The sequence below is a fragment of the Cygnus atratus genome, chromosome 3 (genome assembly GCF_013377495.2).
Source record: "Cygnus atratus isolate AKBS03 ecotype Queensland, Australia chromosome 3, CAtr_DNAZoo_HiC_assembly, whole genome shotgun sequence".
Taxonomy (NCBI): domain Eukaryota; kingdom Metazoa; phylum Chordata; class Aves; order Anseriformes; family Anatidae; genus Cygnus; species Cygnus atratus.
This window is the reverse complement of record NC_066364.1, coordinates 111,752,571-111,775,842: the sequence shown is the minus strand read 5'-3', so window position 1 is coordinate 111,775,842 and position 23,272 is coordinate 111,752,571. Positions and strand designations below refer to the sequence as shown.

General features: G+C 39.3%; 1 protein-coding gene across 1 annotated transcript in view; it reads left to right on the top strand.

The window, feature by feature from the left end:
* PCSK2 (proprotein convertase subtilisin/kexin type 2) overlaps positions 1-23,272 on the top strand; it is a 102,052-nt gene that overhangs the window by 43,733 nt on the left and 35,047 nt on the right. The window contains exons 3-5 of the mRNA XM_035553007.2: positions 3,602-3,715; positions 5,387-5,495; positions 7,757-7,794. Of these exons, the coding sequence (XP_035408900.1) occupies positions 3,602-3,715; positions 5,387-5,495; positions 7,757-7,794 (261 nt within the window). The remainder of the gene's footprint in view (positions 1-3,601; positions 3,716-5,386; positions 5,496-7,756; positions 7,795-23,272) is intronic.

Below are 23,272 nucleotides of genomic sequence, written 5' to 3'. Positions count from 1 at the left end.
GTTGTATCATAATGAAGAAGGAATAAATGAATTAGGAATGAAATAAACACAAGCTGCTATTGCTGACAAATAAGCCTAAATTTGAGACAGTAAAAACCAGGCTAGTTTTGTAAGGAAATCTTGTTCCTTCACTAATTTCTAATAAGCATCATGTTTCACAGGCTCAAATCCTTTAGAGATGCTATTATCAAAAGTCCATCCTGTTTCAGTTAGAGAAATAAGTATTTGAAAGATGACACGGGGGTGCATTGTGGATCCGACTGAGGGCTGGATTCCAGGTCTGATCATGACAGAAGTACACGGGATTATGGCTGTTATCAGAATGTTCTTCAGTGGTTTTCCACAATTCCACATGCAAAGATGTGATCCTAAGCTCTCTCTTTTATGTATTGTTAAAACATATGACCTGCATCATGATATTTAATGCATTTATGTTACTGATAACACAGGAAGGACTGCTCTTCTTTAGGAAGAAACCTTTAAGAGAGAAGCAAAATCAGATGTGGTCCCTCTCTAGACTAGGGATGAAAGCACAAGTTTTCAGCTGAGGAAAAACGCTATTTTTCTAATCGAGATACCCTGTTGGCAAGAGGACAAGGATTCACTCAAATCAGCTATCTGCTAAATGGGCAGTTCTCCACTGAAATTATTGGAATTGTGTCATCTTTTGCCAGGATAACTTTGCTTGATTGGGGATTTTTTCTGGAATATGTGGATGTTACCAGATCTTGGGATCACATTTTCATCAGGCAAGTTCTTGCTTCTCATGCAGGGTAAGATCCTTACACAAGGCGACTGATGAGGCAGTCTGTAGCTCTGGAGAGTGGGAAGGTACCAGGACTTTACCCAAGGCTTTCAACCCATTTCGAGACAGGAAAGCCTGATCTTTCCTGGATGCAATTGTGTGAGTTACCACCTTTACTGAACTGAGGTGGAAAAACCTTTCTGTAGTGTAAGAGGCCTCAGGCTTTCTGAGACTGTTACTCCTTAGATGGTAATATCCTGTACACCTTAGCTCCATGTAAAATATTCAGAAAACAGCCTGTAGAGGGGTTTTAGTTCAGAGAAGGTTATACCTCCTTTTCATATATATTTCCTTGTCTCAGGGAATTATAATATAATGTAATGTAATATAATATAAACAAATATTATATAAAACATATAAATATATATATAATATATATATAATATATAAAAATATATAAATATAATATAAACAAATCATATTTTATTGTAAAGATGTAACAAATCTGACAAATGAGATGATCTCAAATGAGATGATCCTGAAGAGTGAAACCAGCCTGTGCTATTTCTGCAAATTCCACTTCCTCCAGCTTGTCTTAAAGAAAAGCCATGGCTCCAAAGCCTTGCTTTTTAATTAGAAGAATTCCTTTTGTGCTACATCCTAATTCAGTGCCTTAATGCAGCAGGTCCTGCAGAGCCAGCAAGCTTGTGTGGGAGCACAAACGCATGAAATCTTTTTCTCTGGCATCCCTCTAAGTGAGGGTTGGCTTCTGTTCATAATTATTTGATGTGGTGACAGCTCGGGGTTTGCAATTGCAAGCACAGAGGCAGGGGTGGTAACGGAGGAAGGCATAATGACAGGTGATTGCTCTGTTGTCTCCATGGCATCACTGAGCCTTATCTTAGAGGTATCAAACAGTGTGCTTATACCTTTCTTTATACAGATACCTGGCACCACTAAGTACACCTCATGTGGTTCCTGCTTAATCACTGTCCTCTTTTCAGCTTATTTTGTTTTAGTTTTTCTTTTCAGTCTTCTCTGCTTTTAATGAATGTGAACAAGTAATGGAAACACATAGAAATGAAAGCTATCAATTTAGTATTTTATCATTTTGTACCTTTAGCTAAGGAGTTGGAATTCACACAAGTAGATTTTTAGAAACATTGATACAGCCTTTTAGGGCAGATCAGTGATTTCCAGTACCCTCTGTCAGAGTGGATCAGGTACACGGTGCCTCAGCCTGCTCCCTGTGCATTGGTATTAGGCTTTCAGGGTTATAATGAAGCAATGTAGCTGTGAGAAAAACAGCTTTTAGCTCCAATCAGTTAGATCCCAGTTTCATCTCAGCCTTAGGCACCTCACTGAGCGCTGTCTTTTGAGGCTCCCGCTTTAATTAACGGAGATAGAAGGACACCTCCAAGAATGAATCAGCTGATCTAAGGGCTGATTTAGCCTTTGGATGAATTTCTCCTCTGCTGATTTTGACACTACATGAGTTACTGTGACACAGCAGGGTAACTCCTGTATACATCTTCTTAATCAGAAATGCCAAAGCCACACAAGTAGAAATGGCTCCATAAGTTAGGAGATTTCTTTAATAACTGTGTTTTGTTGTTGTTGCTTTTTTCATTATTTTTTTTTAAACTAAATGCCTAAGGAAATGTTAGTTTGTTTGCTGCCTTCTTTCTGCTTCTCAAGGTGTTCCCAGTTAATGATTTTCAGCTTTTCTGTTTGATCAAGAGGGATGGATTTTTTTATGATGCTGCTGATGATTTTTAACGAGATGCTGGGATTATCATGCTGTCTTGGTTCTAGGTGTTAGGCCAAGCGGAGTATGCCAGACTTGAGAGCATGTCTGCAAGGTGTGTTAACACATATTGCAACAATTACAACCAATTAGTGGTGTCCTTTTGGAGAGTCCTTTTACATGGGTACAAATAAGATGATTATGGTCTGACATTTGTAGTTTCTGCATCCAAAGGTATTTGTGTAAGTTTTCTTGTTTTCTATAGTGTTTAGTTATGTTTACACGTGAATTTGCAGTTCATAAAAAATAGGATCTCTAAAAAACTGTCTGCTTGTGTTTCATAACCAGTACTCTCATGTCTTACACTTTCACCAGTCTTGTCCACTTAGTGGCATTTTCTCATTTAGTTTTTCTTGCCAATGTATTTATTTATCACTTATTTATTGCAAAGATAATCCCTGAAAGTGATTGGCTCAGTAAGATGTGTTTTTGAGAACCTCAGAAGTACAATGGGAACACACAGCCCCAGGTACTTTTCTCCCAACAAATCTCTTTTGCAGAAAAGGCAAAAGAGGTATATTCTAAAAAAGGCATACTCTGAAAATACGTGGATTAAAATCTGAAAAAATAAAAGACATCATGGCCCAGACATGAATCCTCATTTTATCAATTGCCTGCAGCTTGGAACAGTCATGTCGGGAATTAGTTAAATAATTTTGTCATCAAATAATGGCAGTGGTTTTGATTCTGATGGCTCGGAGAAAGTAAAGCATGGCAAGAAGATCCATGACACTAATGATGTCTGAATAGGGACTATTTCTTGTGCAGATTCTCGAGTATCTAAAATGTGATCACTCTTTAGCTTTCCTCCAGGTAGGACACTTCTGGGTGTCTCTCCTCTACATAGCCATCTTCTTCCCAACAATTGTATTAGTCCTTGAGCTCTCTGCCTCTTTGCAAATTTCAACTGAAATCAGCCACAGGTTTGAACGAATAACACACCCACAAATAATGTGATTTCATAAGCCTTCTCTCTCCTGAAAACAATGCTAAAAAAATCTTTGTAGTTAAGAACATCGAGCTAACGATGTAAAAATTAACCCTTCCAGGTAAAGAAAGCCGTGCAACAAGAAGGCTTCAGCAGAAGAAAGAGAGGATATAGAGATATCAATGACATTGACATCAACATGAATGATCCTTTATTTACAAAGCAATGGTATCTGGTAAGTTTGAAAGAAAATCACAGTAATCCTAACTAAATAATTGGCATTCAATTTTTTCCATGCCATTGCAATGTCTTGCAAGTGTTCTTTCCAATTCTCTCACAAGAACTTGGGAGTGGATCCAAGACACTGGCCTGTTGTTTTTAACTGTACCTCTTTTATGCTGGGAAGACCCAGCAAACTTCAAGAGCTAAATTTCATTTCAGTCAATGGAAAGATCCTTAGAAGGCTTGAAAGAGAACTGTATTGATGTCCTGTGGGCATTCCTGGTGTGCTGATGTGACCCCTAAAACTGCATATGAATCATGTCTTTGAGCTGTTGCCAGGTAAAGCATTGTTACAGAATTATAACAAAAAGTTCTAGTGTACTAACTAGAAAAAGTTGAGGTTTTACTTTTCTTGTAGAAATTTGAATACTGTTTAATTGATTTTCTTCTGTCAAAAGCAGAGCATCTGAAAAGTGATGAATTTGGGCTTTAGGCCAATGTCAAAATAAATTGTTTTACTAAGTTGTTGCATTTTTAATGTGTCCCATTTTACAAGGAGAAGTTTTTAGACTTAAAATAAAAAATATTTTTTTACATAAAAGTAGCTAAGAAAGATTTTTTTTCCCTTAAAAATGTGATAAAGTAACTGGTGTTTTGACGTTGCAACCTATTTACGGTAAAATACTTTGTAAATGTAATACCATCTTGTTCACTTAAGTTGGCTCTTTTTGCTTATGAAAAGTGTTTCTTGTTCTCTTTCCTTTTAATGCATTTCCTATGTTTTGTGAATCCATCAAATATGTCTGTTAATTTTTTCTAAGATGAGAGTTGCCAGATGAATGAAGGCATGTTAGCATGGATGGGACTTCATCCGTGATGGAGTAATAAACTAAAGTGTGAATTAATTCACCTCTTTGTGGTACTTCAGTCAATCAAAATGTTGCGGTGATAAAAATAACCATATTTTTTATCAAGCTATGCATGTAGATTTTAGGTTATAAAGTGCAGTAAAATGCACTTTGATACCATGTGTCTGACACAAAGTTGAAGTTTTGCATTTGGAAGAGCAGCATCCATATTATGTTTACCATGGAACTTGAGAAATTTGTGAATGAGACTGGTAAACATGACTAGTGCCTGAAGACAGAGGGGATTGCCCTTACCCCCGACGTACAATCATATTCACGTACAATATTGGATAGGACCCTTGAAGTTCATCTGCTGAACCTTCCTGCTCAAAGCAGGCCTAATTAGTTTATCAAAGAAGTCATTTCTGGCACTAAACCCACTGGTCATGACTTTCAGTAGCTCCCCACTTTCAAGAAAAAAAGCATTACCTGCTCATTAAAAAGTCCTCTGTAAAACTACTGTAGTAACTTTTGCTAGCTTGACCCACTGCCCTGACATAATTGAGTAGAAAAATCCTCCTTTGGGTTGAACAGATTCAGGGTTTAACCAAATCTTATAAGCCACAAAGAAGTGAATTTACTATCACCACCTTTTATTTTTTTAAAACCCTGCTTTATTGCAGTAGATATGATTACATATAGCTGTGTACCCCAAAGCAAATTGGACATATTTTGCATACCAAAGATACATGCAAAGGTATAATGAAAAAATCAATGGCTGTCGTAGTGTGTATATCAAGTGAAAAAAATATTCTTCTTTTTCACTGATGTATTAGATTAACACTGGTCAAGCAGATGGGACTCCTGGACTTGACCTTAATGTAGCTGAAGCATGGGAACTGGGATACACAGGGAAAGGAGTTACCATAGGAATTATGGATGACGGTAAGTGAAGACTGCATGCTAATTTAATATTTTAAAGTAGCTTTTCCTGTGCAATCAAAGTCAAAAAAAGATTAAAAAGTAATAATGGATTGCTTATAGTGCTGAGACTTCCAACCTTCAGGGAAAATATGTTACAAAGTCTTCAATAGGGATACAGACGCATGGATATCCAAAGCACTAAAAGCAGTTTGCTGTTATCAAACAGAGGTCTTCCAGGGCACACTATAACAACCATTAAGCCAAAGGAAAGACTCCCCTTGACTTCTGTAGGCACTGACTGGAGGACATAATTGCCCTGCAAAAAGTACTTAAGAAAACATTTTCTGGGTTACATTATTCTCAAAGTCATACTTGACAGCTGAAATAATTAAACACTTTCATGCTGAATGTCAATAAAGACCTGCATATTAAATACATTACTAATTTGAGGCTAAGTTCAGGGAAGATGAAGATAAAAGATACAATTGAAGTCACAGCTGCTTTACTCATGGATTCCTTGCTGAAGTACAGGAATTCTGTGTAGTCATTTATCAGTTCTCTTTGGGCTAAATTTTGAAAATTTTGTTTTTATGGTGACTGAACAATATTAAAAATAAATAAAAAGGCTGGTTCCACGTATGTTTTCTAGGGTCAGCTGAGGTGTGTCCTCATTCATTTCTGTTCCTCATCTGCTCACCCTTAAGACAGGGCTCTTGTAGAAGTACGAAAGTAGATTCACACACTGTTATATTGATGTCATGAGAAATCACATTTTTACTGATCCCACAGAAGCAGGACTTTGCTTTCAGAATGGCTAGGCATGACTATAATAGGAATCACAACAAACTGATTAAGCTTCAGGTCAAATAAAGCTATTGAGAGGTGTTAGCCCATCAGATATAGCTTTTAGAGAAGGGAGTATTTTGTCTTGTATTCTCTTTCAGTGAATCTGGAAGAGAGCACCTGAATAAAATGATTCTTTGTTGAGACTTCTGTTGCCCATCTCCCATTTAGATCAACAAGGCTTTCCACAGGTGCAAGGGTCCCTTCTTGCAAATCTAATGCTAAGGACCCTACATAATGGGAGGTAATTTTTTCATCAGAACAATAGCAATAACATGCCATTCTCTTTGCAGATAAAATTGACCACATGTTGGTTGGAAGCACTAATGTTCAAAATGTAACATGAGATTAGTGGCCTTTTCTTTGTACGTTTTAACTGGATATGTAATAGGTCAGCTTATCCCATGTGAGCGTAGATCTGCTGCTTCTGTTATTCCATCCACGGGGATATGTATATTTGCCATCTTTGGAAAGATTTAATGCAGTAGCATGAGCATATTCCGCACCACTGCCTTGTTACAGGCTTTAGCATACCACCAAAGTGCAGAGCCACCATTTAAATTCATGCTGTGTAAAATATCAGGGTTTCTATTTGTGTGCGTGCTCTTGATAGCTTTGGATATGGTATTTTTGTTTTCTTCTCTGATTTGCTTAGAGATCCAGGGGACTTGAGAGTTCCTTCTGGAAGAGTTTTTCAGTGCTTGTAGTGCTAGGTCCAAATCAGATAAGTCCACGAGCTCTTAGTGAATATTTGACTTGTTTTGAATTTCTGGTTTGTGTCAGCTTTTTTAAACCATGTATATGAATGATCACAATCTAAATTTTTAAGTGTCATGATATTGCCCCTCATGAGGCCAACACCTCAGACTGCAACCTATGTCCAGATATTTGCTAAAACAGTCTAATCCAACATGTTTCCTATCATTCACATAGTCAAACATGTTTGCCTGAGTGATCTCCCCAGGTCTAGTTTAGGTAATTTTCTGTCTACTTAGTTTATCATTTTCAGTGTTTAAATTACTCCTTTTTTATATTCTGTACTGATCCAGTGCTTGCTGACATTCATAGTTTTGGTATGCTTTGACACCCACAGCACTTTGTATAAAGATAAATTGTTATTTAAACTAGTCTTACTAAACAAATATGATCTAGTTTACAAAACAGGCCAATAAATTTTGTCACTGAGCACCCCTTCTCAACTGGCACCTGGATTTTGACATAAATGATTTAAAACTCCTAGCTGGGACTGCATCAGAAATGATGCTGCAATTTTTAAGTCAACATGTAAAAATTGGAATCGCACTTCAGTCAATTGCGTTATTTGCCTTGATTGTTTTCCTGTGGTTGCAAAGGACTCTTGTTTTGTTATGTGATCATTAGAAAATATTTTTTGGAAACTGTTAACCTTTGGTTTGTAATCTGTCATTATTTTATTGCAGGAATTGATTATCTGCATCCTGATCTTGCCTCTAATTATGTAAGTACATGCTGACCTTTTCTGTAAAATGTGGATTTTATTATTGTTATGATCCCTCTTTGCTACAAAATTTTAAACAATGAGTAAAATAACAGTACATCTGAACTATTGATCTTACAGATGATACATTCCACATCGAAATAAGCAGAATAAAAATGGGACTGCCTGTGCAAGGAATGAAAAGGTGACAAGGCTTTTTTTGCAGGAATGACAGTGCTGCCTCACATTAAATAAGCTGCAGTTTGCAGTATTGGATTTAGGGCAGCAATGAGTAACCTGGGAATTGGCTCTAAATCCTGCTGTTTAGATGCAGAATGCACCTGTCACTTGGAGGGCCACAGAGCTGTGGGCTGTGGCAATGCTGCTATTGTTCACCATGGCTCCAGCATTTATTAGCTTTTGAAACCTCCAGGAACAGCTTAATTTCTTTATAACAGGTGATTTGGTCCAGTGCTCCAAAGCACACGCAGGGCAGATCGTGTATTATCAGCACATGCTTTGTCCATTGATTGTTTCTCAAACCTACCTCAGGCTTACCTTCAGACTTGAGGCTTTTTATCTTTCTTAATTCTTCCTGGCTCTCCCCAGCCCCTCACTGACACTAGCTCCGGTCTCCAGGTGTCTACAAGGGCTCCCAGCACCCTCAGACTGTGGGCTGCCCTTGTTATTTCAGGCAGTTCTCTGGCAGTGACAGTCAAGAAGCTGTGGCTCTTTGCTTAGAGGCTTGCAGTGTTTCTGCTTTAGGTCTTGCTATTTTCTTGCAGTCAGTGGCTTTCTCACTAGAAGCCAAGGCTTCTTCAGCTAAACAGCATGGTTTGGTTTTTAATTGCAATTAAATTTAAAAAAAAATGGAAATTTTGGTAAAAACATGAGCCATTCAGGAAGAACGGCTCAAAATGAGAAAGATTAAGACAATTCTTTTATGCATTAGTTGTTGCAATTTGGAAAATAATAAAAACTACACAGAAGGAAAACTCATTCCTTGTAGTAAACATCAAAGCACCTTTGGTGGAGGTTATATAGATACAGAAGGTGTTGACTTTGGACAAGAAATTTGAGAAAAAGCTTTACTGCAGAGGTGAAGTGCACTCTGTATGAACTGGCTTACTAACTTGATAGCAGGCAATTAGAACCTGTGCCCTAACTGCAAAATCCTCACCCAAGAGAAATAACTCAGTAGAATGCTTCCATAAATTGATACAAATAAAGATGTTATTAAAAGATAGCCTTTGTCTTTGCAGGAATTGTTCTCCGCATGTGTGTTTTTAGCTTATGATCTAGGGCCAGAATGTGCTTTTTACTCACTCACTTGCTTTTACAGCAGCAGGCATGAACAAAGCATGAGAGAATATTCTGTTCCTAAAAAACATGTTTCAAATAAACAAGCTAAACCTGTGTTATCATATCTGATCTAATGTCAAATGGGAACATTTCTGTTGTTAACAGTGAACCTAGGATCATGCCCAGAAAGTAAAAATAGATTTCTTTGTATTACAGTGTTTTTCTCTTTTATTTCTAAGAATATTTTTCTGTTTGATAGATAAATACTTGTCAGGCTTAGCAGAAATGTATTGGTTTTAGAGTGGCAATACTGAATATTTTAGAAATTAATGAAAATAACGTAGAGAATGTAATGGCAATGCACAGAGGTGATGCTAGAAGTCAGAAAGCAGTGGAGCTGGACACAGACCAAGAACTATTGGGCTGAAAATCGGAGAAAAAAAGCGGGGTGGGAGTAGGGAAGACAAATCTGTGATGGTAAACATGAAAGACCTGTGCAGAGAATGATCTTGAGATGAGAATCTGAAAAAGTCTGTGTGGCAATGGCTTTGACCCAGCAAAGGGTGATCCTGTAGTGTAGCAATGATTGGGCTGTTGGGGGACAAAAGAAGATTGCCTGTCCAATGCAAAATGCAGGGGTGGTCCTGGCTTGGGCAGGGCAGATCAATAGCCAGACACAGGGGAGAAAAGACTGAGGAACAAGTGGTTGGTGAGACAAATAATCCTTTAAGGAGCAGCAGAAGCCCCATCTGAAAGATCACAATCTTAAAGGAGACAATAAGTCAAATGTTTTTAATACAGAAATAGAAAAATATGAGCTGAATATACCAGAGGACATGGCAAGGAAATGTACTGATAAATTAGTACATTATGGGCAAGGTAAACAGTAAAAAGGTAAACTTGGTAACCAGTAAGGCTGCTGGCACCTCCGCACACAAAGCCGGCTGCCGTGGCTGTGTCTGAGAGGTGAGCAAGGCTGTTCCTGCTCCTGCTGCAAAAATCTGCCTTCTCCTCCCCCACCGAAGCATAGCACAGTGGTTGCAGGGCTTGGTTCATCCATGCTTTGCCTCTCCTCCTCTCTCTGCAGGGCTACGCAGGCCTCTTTGAGTCCTAGGAGAGCCTGCTCTGATAGCGTCTACTGAATCTCAGAGGCCATGGGGGCCTTTTTTCCCAGTAGGCAGGAATTTGGGCATGAACTAAAGACAAGAACTTAAATTCAGCTGAAGGAAAGATCAGCTGAGACCAAAAAATGGATTGAAGTTGGTCTCTTAGGAATGAGTTGTTAACTCTCTTCAGGCCAGCGTAACAATTGCAATCACCCTCGCATGGTTCCTGTACCACGAGTTTGGCATTTGCTGGCATTTGCACTTTGGGGCAGCTTTCTTTTAAGTTGCATTGTTTATTTTTAGGAAATTAAAAGCCTACAGCTTATGTGTCTCTGGTGTGTACATGCCTACATGCCATGGCAATATCTGTTCAACTTCGGGGAAAATTGGGAACAATTAGAAAGTCTCTCAAAGGTGGTGTTTTCAGCACGTTAGCATTTTTCAAGTATAAACACTTGGCTTTGGTTACTCGGTTTAATTTGGCTTTTATGTTTTTGACTTGCTGGTTTCCTGCTTGAACTGTTTAATGGGGGGTTAGCACTTAGACATAATGGGGTCAGGGAAGAGAAAGTGCTTTCTAAAGACAAAAATCATTTTGTATTTTTTCTTCAACGTTTACGAAATATGACAACATCCAGGTGCCCCAAAGAAGGGCAATGAAGCTGGTGAAGCTTCTAGAGAACAAGTCTGACGAGGATCAGCCGAGGGAGCTGGGGTTGTTTAGCCTGGAGAAGAGAAGGCTCAGAGCAGACCTTATCACAATCTACAATTACCTTAAAAGAGGCTATAGCAAAGGAGGGATCTGTCTCCTCCATGCACCAGGTGATAAGACAAGGGGTAATGGCCTTAAGTTGTACCAGTGGAAGTTTAGGTTGGATATTAAGAAAACTTTCTTCACTGAAAGGGTTGGGAACTATTGGAACAGCCTGTCCAGGGAAGTGGTTGAGTCACCATTCCTGGAGGTCTTCAAAAAACGTAGATGTAGATGTAGAGCTTAGTGATGTGGTTTAATGGTGGACTTGACAGTGCTAGGTTAAAGGCTGGACTAGATGAAGTTAGAGTTTTTTTCCAACCTAAACGATTCTATATACTTAAAAAGGAGCATGCGTGTTCATGGTCTGTATGGACTGCTCCCCCAGCACCCCTCCAGTAAGCTGCAGCACAGCTACTTGCTGTTTGGGAATTAGGGGGTTATTGCAAAGCTGGAATTTTCCATTCTGCGCTCTGAATGCAGAGAGACTCATTGTCAAAGGATCGATATTTTCTTCCAAGCCTTGGAAACCCTGCAGAGGTTCAGCCTTCAGGAAATTATTTTTTCCCACAAAGAGAACCCTTCATTATGAAGTGATAATTAAAAAGCTGAAGCCTAATGTACTCCATGCTTTTCTTTCAACTCAGACTGTGCATATAAAGCCAGCAATTTTCAGGACTGGCTTCTCTAAGACACAGCATCTGAGTGAAAAAGAAAAGTGAAGTAACAAGGGCTGCATATTAGATGCCTCTAATACAAGAGGAGAACAGCAGTTGCTGGGGTGTAGATGACAAACTTAAGTACGTTGTTTTAAAGCAAAACCTAAGGGAGCAAATGGTGATTTGTGCCACGAACATAAATATAAGCTGATCTCTCCCTCACATCAGTTTGTATTCTGGAGCTCTTATACTTGGCCCCGTGTCTGCTGGTGAAGGTCAGTGTAGCTGCATTATCCCACTTGGAGCAGCAGGGAGCTGATCATCTCAGGCACGTGGATGTATCCCTGATTAGCAGCAATGAAGAAAATCAGAATCCTGCCAAGACACTCAAGCCAGGAGTTAAAAATTTGCTGGTTTCAGTGTCTGAACTCTGCCTGAAGCTAAAAGCTTGTTTAAAAAAAAAAAAACAGGGGAGGGAGAGCACATAGCAAACATTTGCTGTGGAAAAAGTGGAGGTGACTATATGAACAGAAAACTTTTTTAAAAAAGAAAGTATTGCTACTTGTAAAATGTGAATCATGTAGCAGTTCTTAGTAATAGTGATATGTAGTAATATAAGATATTCAGATAAGAAAAAAAATTGAAATCCATGGAATTATAGAGATGTAAAGTGTGTAAAAACATGCAGTCATCCCAGCAGCGTTTTCATTGCTGTCCTTCCCATAACTTTCTGTCTTTTCTCCTCTGTAACATGTGTCTTTCTGGCACACCTTATGTTCCATCTACCAAGGTCCTTACCAGCTGTCACTCAAGCTGCACGCAGGAAGGGATTTCCTGAGCAAAACAGGCCTCGTGTAAGGAATGAGGGAAGACTTTCTGGAGTTACCCCGGGGTTAAATGATGTTTTCTGTCATCTAACACATTTTGTATTGAAATGTGAAGACCTGGTGGACTTACCTGTCTTCTCTCTCCACTTGATTACAGCTCCAAAGACAAAACAGTCTCCCTCACAACTTTTGGTTACTTGTCACCAGCTAATATAATAACAGCTCCTCCTGCCCTGCTGGGAGACACACAGAAGCATATTTTTGGGATAATTATCTTATCATAGAAGCAGCGAAGCAGGGAAATGTTCTACTTCTGTTATGACCTGCAATTTCCATTGTTTGCTAGAGGAACAGAAGCATCATTGAATAATTTTTACAGCCACAGAAGAAGGAAGAAATAGTACAGGCAGTAAGGTATACACTGCAATATGTGCAGTGAAGCGTAGCAGTGGCATAGAGGATCTTCTTTCTTTTAGAAAGTCTGTGTTTCCTTCATTAACATGAATCTCCGTGTGTGCCTTAGCCCTCCCTGCGTGCTACCAAAAGGGCACACAAATTGTTCTGGAGGCTGTGAGCCTGATCTCAGTGATTTGCCAGGGTAAGTCATCAGCATCTCCACTAAAATCCCTGGGCCTAATTGTGGGTTTTTGTAAGCTGACAGAGCTCTGTTGACAGCTATTGACCCATGCTCCTCTGACCCTGATGATCCGCCCCACTGAAATCCCAGCTGATGTAATGCCCAAGTCAAACAGTTCACCTGTAACTGGTGGCAAGAAAAACGTTGCTCTTCTAAGACAGAAATTTGTTGGAAACCCTCTGAAGACCTTGAAAAGCTCCCAAGCTCTGCACTGTTAATGTCAGCCCAGGGGATCCACAGGGAACTTAAAGCCAAACCATAGCAGAGTCCCGTTCCTCCCTGCCTGGCGTCAGTGAGTGATTTCAGTCAGTGTTATGAGATCTGATTCCTACAGCAAGATCTTCAAAAGAGCCTGAGACAGTTGCACTGCCATTTCCTAGTACATTTCAAAGGGTTATTGAGCACATACACTATGCACTTAATGCCAATAAAGCTTTACTGCTAATACATCAAACGTATTTTATGGGCAAATTCTGCATGCTGGCCATTATTACTGGTACCTATTTTTAATTGCAATGTCAAAATAACATTTACAGTATCAAAAAATAAAGAACAAGCTGTTTCAGATGGTTCAGTGCATCACTAATTGAATTTCAGATGGTTTGGTTTCTTTCTTTCTTTTAATTTTTTTTTCTTACGTTGCTTTGGGGTTGGGTTTTTTGCTAATAGGTTTTCTAAAATAAACACTAGCGTAGCAATTAAAAAGTATCCACCAAAATCTGGAATAAATTCATATCACATCCTTCTACTAATGCTTTGAAAATCCAGCGAGCACAGCCTGATGGGTGCTGTTGAAGTCGATTGTGGAGAAATTTCAAGAAATTGTTATGCAGAGAAAATGGAACCTCTCTCTTGCCAAGCTGGAAGGATGGGTCAAGTGTTGAAATGCCAGGCTGACTGACGCCTCAGCAACAGAAACCGGTGGCCTTCTGCTTGTGCTGCTCACATGGCTTCTAGTGGCTAGGAGGCTGGCTGTAGTGTTTGGAAGATGACCGTTAAAGACACACAAGACAATGATGTCTCACTGGCATAAATTAGAAGTTACTGGGAAGAGAATGAAGTTCTCTGTGTCAGACTCGGCAATTTTTTCTGTTATTCTGTGCAGGATCGGTGTCTGGGCTCGTCTCTCTGTTCTGTGCAATCTGTTTTTTTTCTCTGAACATATGGAAGGCTGAAAAAGAAAGGATGACTCCTCTGATGAGATCAGCCGGGCAAATGAGGTTCTCTATGTATTTGGAAGGCTGGCCTGGGTTACCACATACAGAGAGTGTTTCACGTCTTGGAAAACATAATGAGGTCCCTCAAACGGTCCTTTCCTCCTCCCCTGCTCCCAACAGTAACTGGTTTTGCAGGTACGTGTGACAGTGGAGCTCGTATGCTGCAGGCTAAGTAAGATGACTGTACAGTTCCTCTCCTCTATCTGATAGCCACTTTACATGGTCAGTGAGAAGAGGAGAGAGACACTGCTATGTAAAGGAGACACCGGTGTCTTCTTACTTCATGAGAGAGAAAAATGTTTTGTAATCACAGATGTTATCAAAGCCTTCTAGCTTTCAACTCAATTAAAAAGATGGAAGAGCCAAAAGAATTTAAAGACTCCTTCTCCTTCATATCATTTCATGTGGCCAGAGGACATAGACAGAGGCTTTTGCTGTAGAGGAGGCTGCAACTTGTGAAGGAAGCACAATTGCCTTAGCAGCAGACGACTTGTGGCGTGCACGGAGCCATGTTTGTAGCTGAAAACAGGATTTCTCATACCGAAAGATGTTACGCTAATGGCTTTATGGCTTTGCTAAAGCCCATTATAGGAGATCTGGACCCCAAATACTTGGAAAGTTCTGGGATTCAGTGCTTAGCACCTGCTATACAGCTGGAGTTGGCCTTGCTCCACTGACGTGGGCCTCTCCAGGCCGCTGCTCTGAACTGGCTGTAAAATCTCCTCAAGGTACGATGCCCTTACAGTAGGAAAGATACTAATGAGTTGTAGTTGCATTTGCCTGAGATTATTTTCAAAGCAATGAGTGCTGCAAAAAGTGTCCAGCTTTCTGCTGTATTATAACCACCTGAAAGGGATAGTTGTCAAATGCATGGCTGATGTACAGGCGATGTGACATGGTGCCAAAGATACTCACTTTGCAAGCTAAAGACCGCACATTGTCCACAGCATTTATTTTTCTCTGTAATCAATGTACTTAATTAATCAGCTGCACACTGAGAAAGTGCAAGGTGGCTAATCACTTTAATCATTAAGCGGTGGTATTAATTTTCACTTAAGGCATCATCCAGGGAAAGTAAACTAAGACTGTTGAAATGAGAAATGCACGGGGGTGGAAGAGAACAGATAAGGACGTTCCTTCATCAGTTCTGGCAGGTGCTTTTGAAATTGGCTTGTGCCTCCCTCCTGGGCTTCTCCAAGTAAGTTTTTCTGGAATTATTTTCTTCTTTTATTTGGACAAGAAAAGTAGAGGAAAGATGTCAGTCCTCACTGTTATCCATGGAGGGACCTGGCATAGTTCTGTTTTGGTTTTATATTACCTCCCTTTCTGCAGACCAATTCGCTTTTGGAACTGGCCAGAAATCGGCAATTAGAACAGCATTTTTTTGCTAGCAGAAATGAGTGTTTTATAAACAGTAAATATTTTTATTTTGGTTAAGTTCAACCTCACTTTAAACATTTGGCTTCTGAAACATGCTGAATTAAAACAGCAGCAACAAAATACCACTCTGGTGCATGGTCCACTTGGGAGGACAGGTTCAAATATAGAGTTCCCAGGAGGCAGTGCACACCATGTAATTTTACAACAAAGTGCAACAAAATAAAATAGGGAGCTTCTAATTCCACAGAATGAAAATGTCACATTTTTAGTTGAAAATTTAAAAAAATACATTTGCAGTTTTTTAATTTTTACATTTTGGATTTCCCAAATCCACTGTTAATTAGTAACCATGCAACTGGTTTTAGAGAGAGAGTTTTTGCTGAGCCCTTTGGATAAGCCAAACTCGGATAAGACTCCAGAAGAGGAGAGCAGGGAAGCACGGGGGCCTGCTTTCTTTTGGAAAACCATGCTAGCCTCGGTATGGTAGATAAAGATGCAGATGATCTCCAGTAATTAAAAACCTCTCCTTTGCTGTGCCTGTAAGTTATTTTGGTTCATCTGAAATTAGTTCAATTTTGTCTGTCCCGATACTTCATCTTGATGCAGCTGTTTGCTTTGCATTTTTTGATTTTTGTTGTATGTACTTATGTTCTCTGTATTAATATTTTACTTCTCAGTAGATCTTCTCGTATGCTATGTAAGCAGTTAAGATATTTTTAAATACCTGCCCTACTTCAGATTGCTTTAATTTAAATATAATTTTCTTCATTTCTGTTGCATTCCCAACAGAAGCAATAAACATAATGAACACCTCTTCCAGGGGAACAGAATAGCAGTGCACAATGTCTGACAATACATTGGCCTCATTGAAGTCACTGGTAGTTTTTTCATTAAGTCCAGAGCAGTCAGAAATTTGGCATATTGCATAAACAACAGGTTTGCAATATTTGTTCCACTGTGCATTGCTTTTTTAATGATCACAGCAAGAGACATAGGCCTCCTGGCTTCAACTGAGCAAATAAGGATACCAAAGCCGTAGAAACGTGACAGTCCAGGGTAACATCTTTTACTACAGGACAAGAGCTTCTATTTGATGAAACTTCTGCTACTTCCCATGTTGTGTAGCTGTTGTTTGGTGGAAGTTAAATGGATATGCTAGTGCATACCTCAGTCACACTTGCTCTTAAGCTTTTATAGAGATTGAGGATCTTTGGAAATGCACATTTGGAAATGTCTCTTTGAGTATGTACAAAGGAGAGCACAAAAGACTGCTTTCTTTAAGGACTTTGTAATTCTGATGCCAGCACATGTGTTTTAGAATTGCTTATTGTAAGAAACTAAATCACTAATTCAGTGTGGCACTTAACTCAGTTGCAAAATTAGTCAACAGTGATAGCATGTCTGACTGATGTAATTGTGAATCTTCCATTCAGACAGCTAATGATGTCTAGGACACTTTTTAAATTTATGTATCCAATAAATTACTGTGGAAACATTAGCTGTAATCAAGCATAATAATCTTTAAGAGAAGAATCTGGAATGATCATGTACTACTTAAAAGCATAAATGGCTGCACTGTATATATTGTATGTGTAGTGTTACATGAGAATGTCTGTCCTGAAGAGCCCACCTTCTCTCCTTGAAATTTTGGATTTAGCTGTCCATTGGTTTCACTGACTTTCACACAGAATAAACAATGCAAATGATTTTTAATTAATGGAAAAGCATATAAATTAGTCCATTAAGATCCCTGAGAACCCAGCATGTCTTGCCGGATATTAGTCACATGAATACTCCCCTGGGATGCTCTTAAACTACACTAACGAGGTCAGCATGCAACTGGAATAAAAAAGAGTAGATCCTCAAGACTTTTTAACTCTAAGGCATGTAAGTCAACCTGTTTGCTTTTTGTGATGAAAGACATGGAGATAATGGCTTGCATTATGTTTTTTAAATCTCCTATCCAAACTTTTCACCTCCTTTTGATTCACCTGCAATGCCTTTCTTGTGTCCATTTGTCATCTTCCATATCCATGCAATTTAGGTGAAACACTGCTTGAGCCCTTGTTAAGAGTTGCTTCTTCTGTCAGCTGAGAAACCTTTTAGAACAAGAAAAAAAACACCACAAACAGACACTTGTCTGTCTTGTCTGTGCTTACTTTCAGGTGTTTTGTTATAACCAGAGTAGTTTCCCAGTCCTCCCCTTCGCTCCCTCTCCACAAGCACCACCAGCTAGGTCTGTCTGTTGTAGCCAACTCCCCAAACCATCGAAGGCACATTGATTTCCATATTCTCCAGAGTTGCCTGTTTTGTAACAGCATGATTGATGTAACTGGTTAAAGTGATCAGCCTCGAGAGCCTGCCAGTTTTGTTTTATGAGTGCCATTATAACCATATGTCCAGTATTTCTGTACTTTGCTGGAAGCATTGCTGATAATTGATTGGCTTTTACCGACTCTGTGATGCCTCTCTGTGGAGGGTGATGTGGGTGTCAGTGCCTGCTGGCCACGTGCGGCAGCAGGGAAGCATTTGCTCTCCCAGCACAAGCTTTTCACCCTGTTTATGTCATGCTAAAGACCTGTGTTTGAGTTAGTGCTGAGCACTGCAAACTCTGAGCTGCAGATTTTCTTCCACCAATGGAAAAAACTGTCCCTTATCCACCACGTGGCACTTCAGAAAGTGGCCTTTATGTTGGTTGTGATCCAAATCCTGCCTATGGTATTTGGTGGATAAACCTGTGGCAGATTTTGGAAGGCTTTGGATCAAGCCCATTGATAGGAGCAAGAGAATTTAGCTCCCCTTCTCTTCCAGCTCATCCCTCAAAGAGGCTGTAAGTGCTGGCTGCTATCACAGATCTGCAAACACAACCTTACTGCAGCTCAGCACCCAACACATATTTGATGTACCAACAAACTTGTCAGCTATTTCTTACAGGATTATAACTAAGGGTAATGGACCTGAACCTCATTTTTCTGCTGCTGGCTTTATATCTCTTAGTCTCTCAACTTCAGTAGGTCACACTAATACATAACAAGAGTAGTCTGAAGGGGGAAAAAGTCCATGTATTGGAAAGGGAATGTGGACCAGGATTTTAATAAGATGGAAAACTGAAGCCAGCTGGACTGTGCATTCAGAGTATTTTTCAGTAAAATTCATTTTGCTTTTTGTATTTGTTAACATGATAAAATAATCCAAAGGCTTTTATGTCTCTAGCTACTCAGATGCCATGGTTTTTATTGATACACACCCTACCCCTGAATTAAAGAAACCAAGGAGCTCATTTCATAAGCTGAAACATTAAACCTCTAAATTTGCCACTTGCCCTGAAAATCATTATCTGTAGTTAATAGTCTTAATTTATTTTATTAATTGTATTCTGCAGTGTGTCTCTGTGTGAATATTCAGTACCTCTTCAGTATGTCCCCTGCATATCTCAGAGATTTTTGTGCATCCCTTCTGAAAATTAAGGAATTTGGCTGAGCAGAAATATGTTGCATTTTTTTTGTACATAAACTTGCTTTTGCCTTCAGAGCTCTGACTGTAAGTAATTAACAACTCATAGTGAGCTTCAGGTTTTTTCCACATCATCCTGAAAATCATGGAGCGAGCTAAGAATGCCAAGAGGTAAATTGTGAAGTAGCCTCTTTATTATAAGCACAAGTTCATTTGGTTTATGGCTTTCATATTGGCTTTTTAATAAAGACTTATGGCTGCCTTGATTTCTGAAGCTATTTACTATGCCATGGGAAGATGCAGGAGAGAGAAAATGGAGGGTATTTCTATAAGCCAGATATATTTATGAAATTTTGCAAGAAAAAAAAAAAATCTCCATTCTTAAAAAACAAAAAAAAAACACAACTGCCCAACCTAATTTTTCTCTGAGTTTCTGTGATTTATTTATTTTTTGTCCTGTTTGACTATATACCTCTGAGCCAAGCAGTAGCAAAAACCAGCTACAGAGAGAGATGGTGTTTAGCTGAAAACATCTGGACTTTCATTTGGTTTACTGTAAGCAGCAGTCACGTGTTGTTTATAATCAGTTTATTCTCTTTTGGCTGTGATTTCCCTAGTTTAGTTTTTGACCTAACCCCAAATTTCTGAGTGTTAAGGAAATTGAGGTAGAAGTTTTTTTCAGTGGTAACTACAAAAATGTCCACTTAAAGAAAGCTTTCTCAGCTCCCTAATAGATCCAGGAGGCTAGAAAGTGGTTTCCTTAGCAGCTAACAGGCTGCTGATGGGCAAGACTAATGACTTGAGGAGACAAATTGGGTCATTCATCATTTCACCAAAATCAGAGCTTCCTCCAAAACTGCTCCATTTTAATACACCAGCATTATGCAGCAAATATTATGGGGAAAGCCACACTTGTCTAGATGTGTAAGACAAAGTAATGAGGAGCAACAGAATGATGTTAGCTACACGTGAAATGAAGGGCGTCCAAGAACTCTACTCCAGGAATCTTTCATGCCTTTTTATTTTAAATTATGTATTTTGTGGTGGTGCAGTCCACTTGGCTGCAGCAGGTTTGCTTTGTGTTGTGAGATCACCACTGCGGTGTGCTATGTTCTTGCTCATTTTTGTGGACAAGCAGAGCCTCTAATGAATACCTGGAACTGGAATGCAAGGACAGTTCATGGGCATCTTGGATACTATTCAGGACCCAGCATACTTCTCTGCTCTGTCTGTTTCAAATGATACCCTGATTTATTATTCTGTGAGTGTTTTGAAAAGGAGGATGGCAGAAAAGCGTGTCGCTGTCTTATTCATTATTCAAGGTATGGCTGAATATTCCTCCTTCTATGATGTGCCTGTAAGAACTGGGTAAAAAGCTTATGCTTCTGGAGGGGGATGACAGCGTTCGCAGGCAGTGAATTCGCTCTTTATTGTTAATATTTTTGAACACAACCTATTACTTTGTGGATGTATCGTCAGTGTTGACAATGTCTTGAATGCAGCTGTGGATTTGCTGGATGGTAATATGGGACACATAAATTGGTTCATGGAGAAGCAGAGCTGTTGAGGAAGTTGTGGATTTTTTTATTTCCTGCTTCAAACAAACAAACAAAACAAACAAAACCAACCAGGAGCTAGAACAGCAGGCTTCCCTTTGCAGAGAGGGGATGCTTACTGTATGACTACTGACTTGGCAATCATGACTTTTTCATTAATGACCTTTAAGCCTTATAGCACCCCTCCTAGGCAAAATGTCATGTCGCCTCCTCTTTTGCCTCATGGTGAGCATATTCCATTTTCTCAGTCTTGTGTCTACAAAACTGAATTTCATTTTTCCACCACATGACGTTCAGTGTTATTTTAGTACAGTTTCTCAAAGATGTTATATGTTGTAATCTGAGCCCAGGGGTTTGCTTGCTCTTCGCATCAGTAAAGAGCTTGAACGAGCAAAAGGTATCTTTCTGCTTTAGATCTCCAAGGAATTGCAGTTGCTTGAAGAGGGTAAGACCAGATGCCACCTGCGTTAAAAATGTTTTTCTTGTTCAAAAAGATCCAATCTCTGGGCTAAATTCACCAGTGCTTTAGCATCATAAATAGAATCACATTGTGACCAGCAGGACATTTGTCTTTAATTGTTTATCTCACGTACTTTCATGTGATCATAGGCAAATTTCTTGAATTAAGGAGAAAAAGAAAATTCTATGTGAATTACTCTTTAGAGGCTCATAAAGCCATATAAAAATTTATGAGCTTCCTGCATTGTTCAAGATATATAATTTTATTACAGATCCGAGCAACACATGGGACAATTGATTTACAGTTATTGTCATATTTTACAGAATGAATGTTTTACAAAGAAGATTGTACTGCATGTATTTTAAAAAGTAAAAGGCAATTCTTTGGAAATGCCAGTCAAAGCTTATTTTTAAGGAAAGCAGAATTTTATACATGGGCAAAAGTAATCTATTTGTATCATGGTAAATGAAGCATTACTTAGTAATCAGTTGAAAGAATCTCATCATCTGATCCAGTTCTTTATTTGTTAGCATCTTATTGGGGATAGAGATGCAGAAAGCTAGAAAGCAAAAGAAGAGATATGCTTTAAAACAGAAGATAATACCTCTCTTTAATAGCAAAACAGCCATTTCTCTTATATAATAGTCATTGTTTATATGTAATTATGGTGACAGATAAACATCAGTTTCTGTTTGCAACAAGTAACTGGTTTTGACTGAACAGGAGGGATAGGACTGATCACATTCTAATGCTATGCCCAAGTCTATTTTCCGTGCCGAAGAGTGACAGCACGGACTTGCTCCCTGGAGCTGATTGTCTCCAGTGATGGTAGGAAAAAACAACTGAGCAACTGCCATCGATATTGATAACTAAATACTAGATACTTCAAGTCTACGAGAAATACCTGCTGTCATACTGGTTTGGCATTAAAACTGGAAAACTGAACGACCTGAGTTGAAAGGCAAAATGTTTTAATTTCACTGTGCTGCTGCAGATCCTCATTTGCACTGGTTTTGGTTGCTACCTCATCTCTGATTTGGCAATAAACTGCCCCTAGCTGCCTGCTGGGAATTCCAGCCTTTGGAAGAGAATGGCAGATGACAGATTTTAATATTCACTTCCCAAAACACAAGATGAAACACTTTGGCTATGGTCTGAGGCAGTTCCTTTTTCGATCCAGTGTTATACTGGGGGATGGGGGAGGAAGAAGGAAAAAGCCCAACAAATTGGGTTCTTGCTTAGATACTTGGGGGTTTGATCTTTTAAATTAGGAACTTGAAACAGTCCATTTGTACTTGTCACTGCTGTTTCATTACCAGTTCTACTGCTTTCATAGTGTGGGCGGAATATTCGTTCATGAAGCTGAAACTTGCTGCCTTTTCTCAAAGACCCTAATGAAGATAAATCTTGCAGTCAGCAGTTGTTTTCTTTCTAAGGATTCTTCTTAATTTTGCACTTTGTGGATGGTTCCTGCTACACTGGATATTTTTTCCTCTGAGTGCAGTGATCCAAAATGAAGTGAATAAGAACTACAGGATTTGTGTTGCACAAGTTTGTTTTTAGCCTGCCTAAAGCAACCTTTCCATAGTCTGACAGGTGGCTACATGGGACGTAGAGCAGAGATCCAGGCTGCTGCAGGCTGGGCTGAATCATTCATGGAATCCATTTGCCTCTCACTACTCTGGACACAAGTGATATATCTGCACAGTTAGAAGGGCTTTTCTGTCCATAATTCTCTGCACAGGGGAATTACAGAGTCAGGAGTGGTTGATAGCTTCCACAGGGCACTTTTGTGTCTGATATATTCCTGAAAAATCAGCCTCACCAGCCCCTCTGAACTTAGGGCCTATGTGAGTAGGACTGCATTCTTTCCAGGTGAGGGAGGGAAAATATCCCACAACCGAGTTTAATTTCTCGTCCATACAATACTTCTAGAGTGAAAACAGAGTAAGGAGCTGGCAATATACTGACGTAATTACATTTAGTACCCAGTTATATCATACCCATGTGAAAAAGATCTCAAATCACTGGAACTAAGCTTAGTTATCTGCAGTCTGCACAGTTTCCAGGACATGTCTAGTCCAAGGCAGTAATATAAAAAGTTTATTTAATTTGATTGAAATTCATTTCTCTCCAAAGGTTGCCAACCCT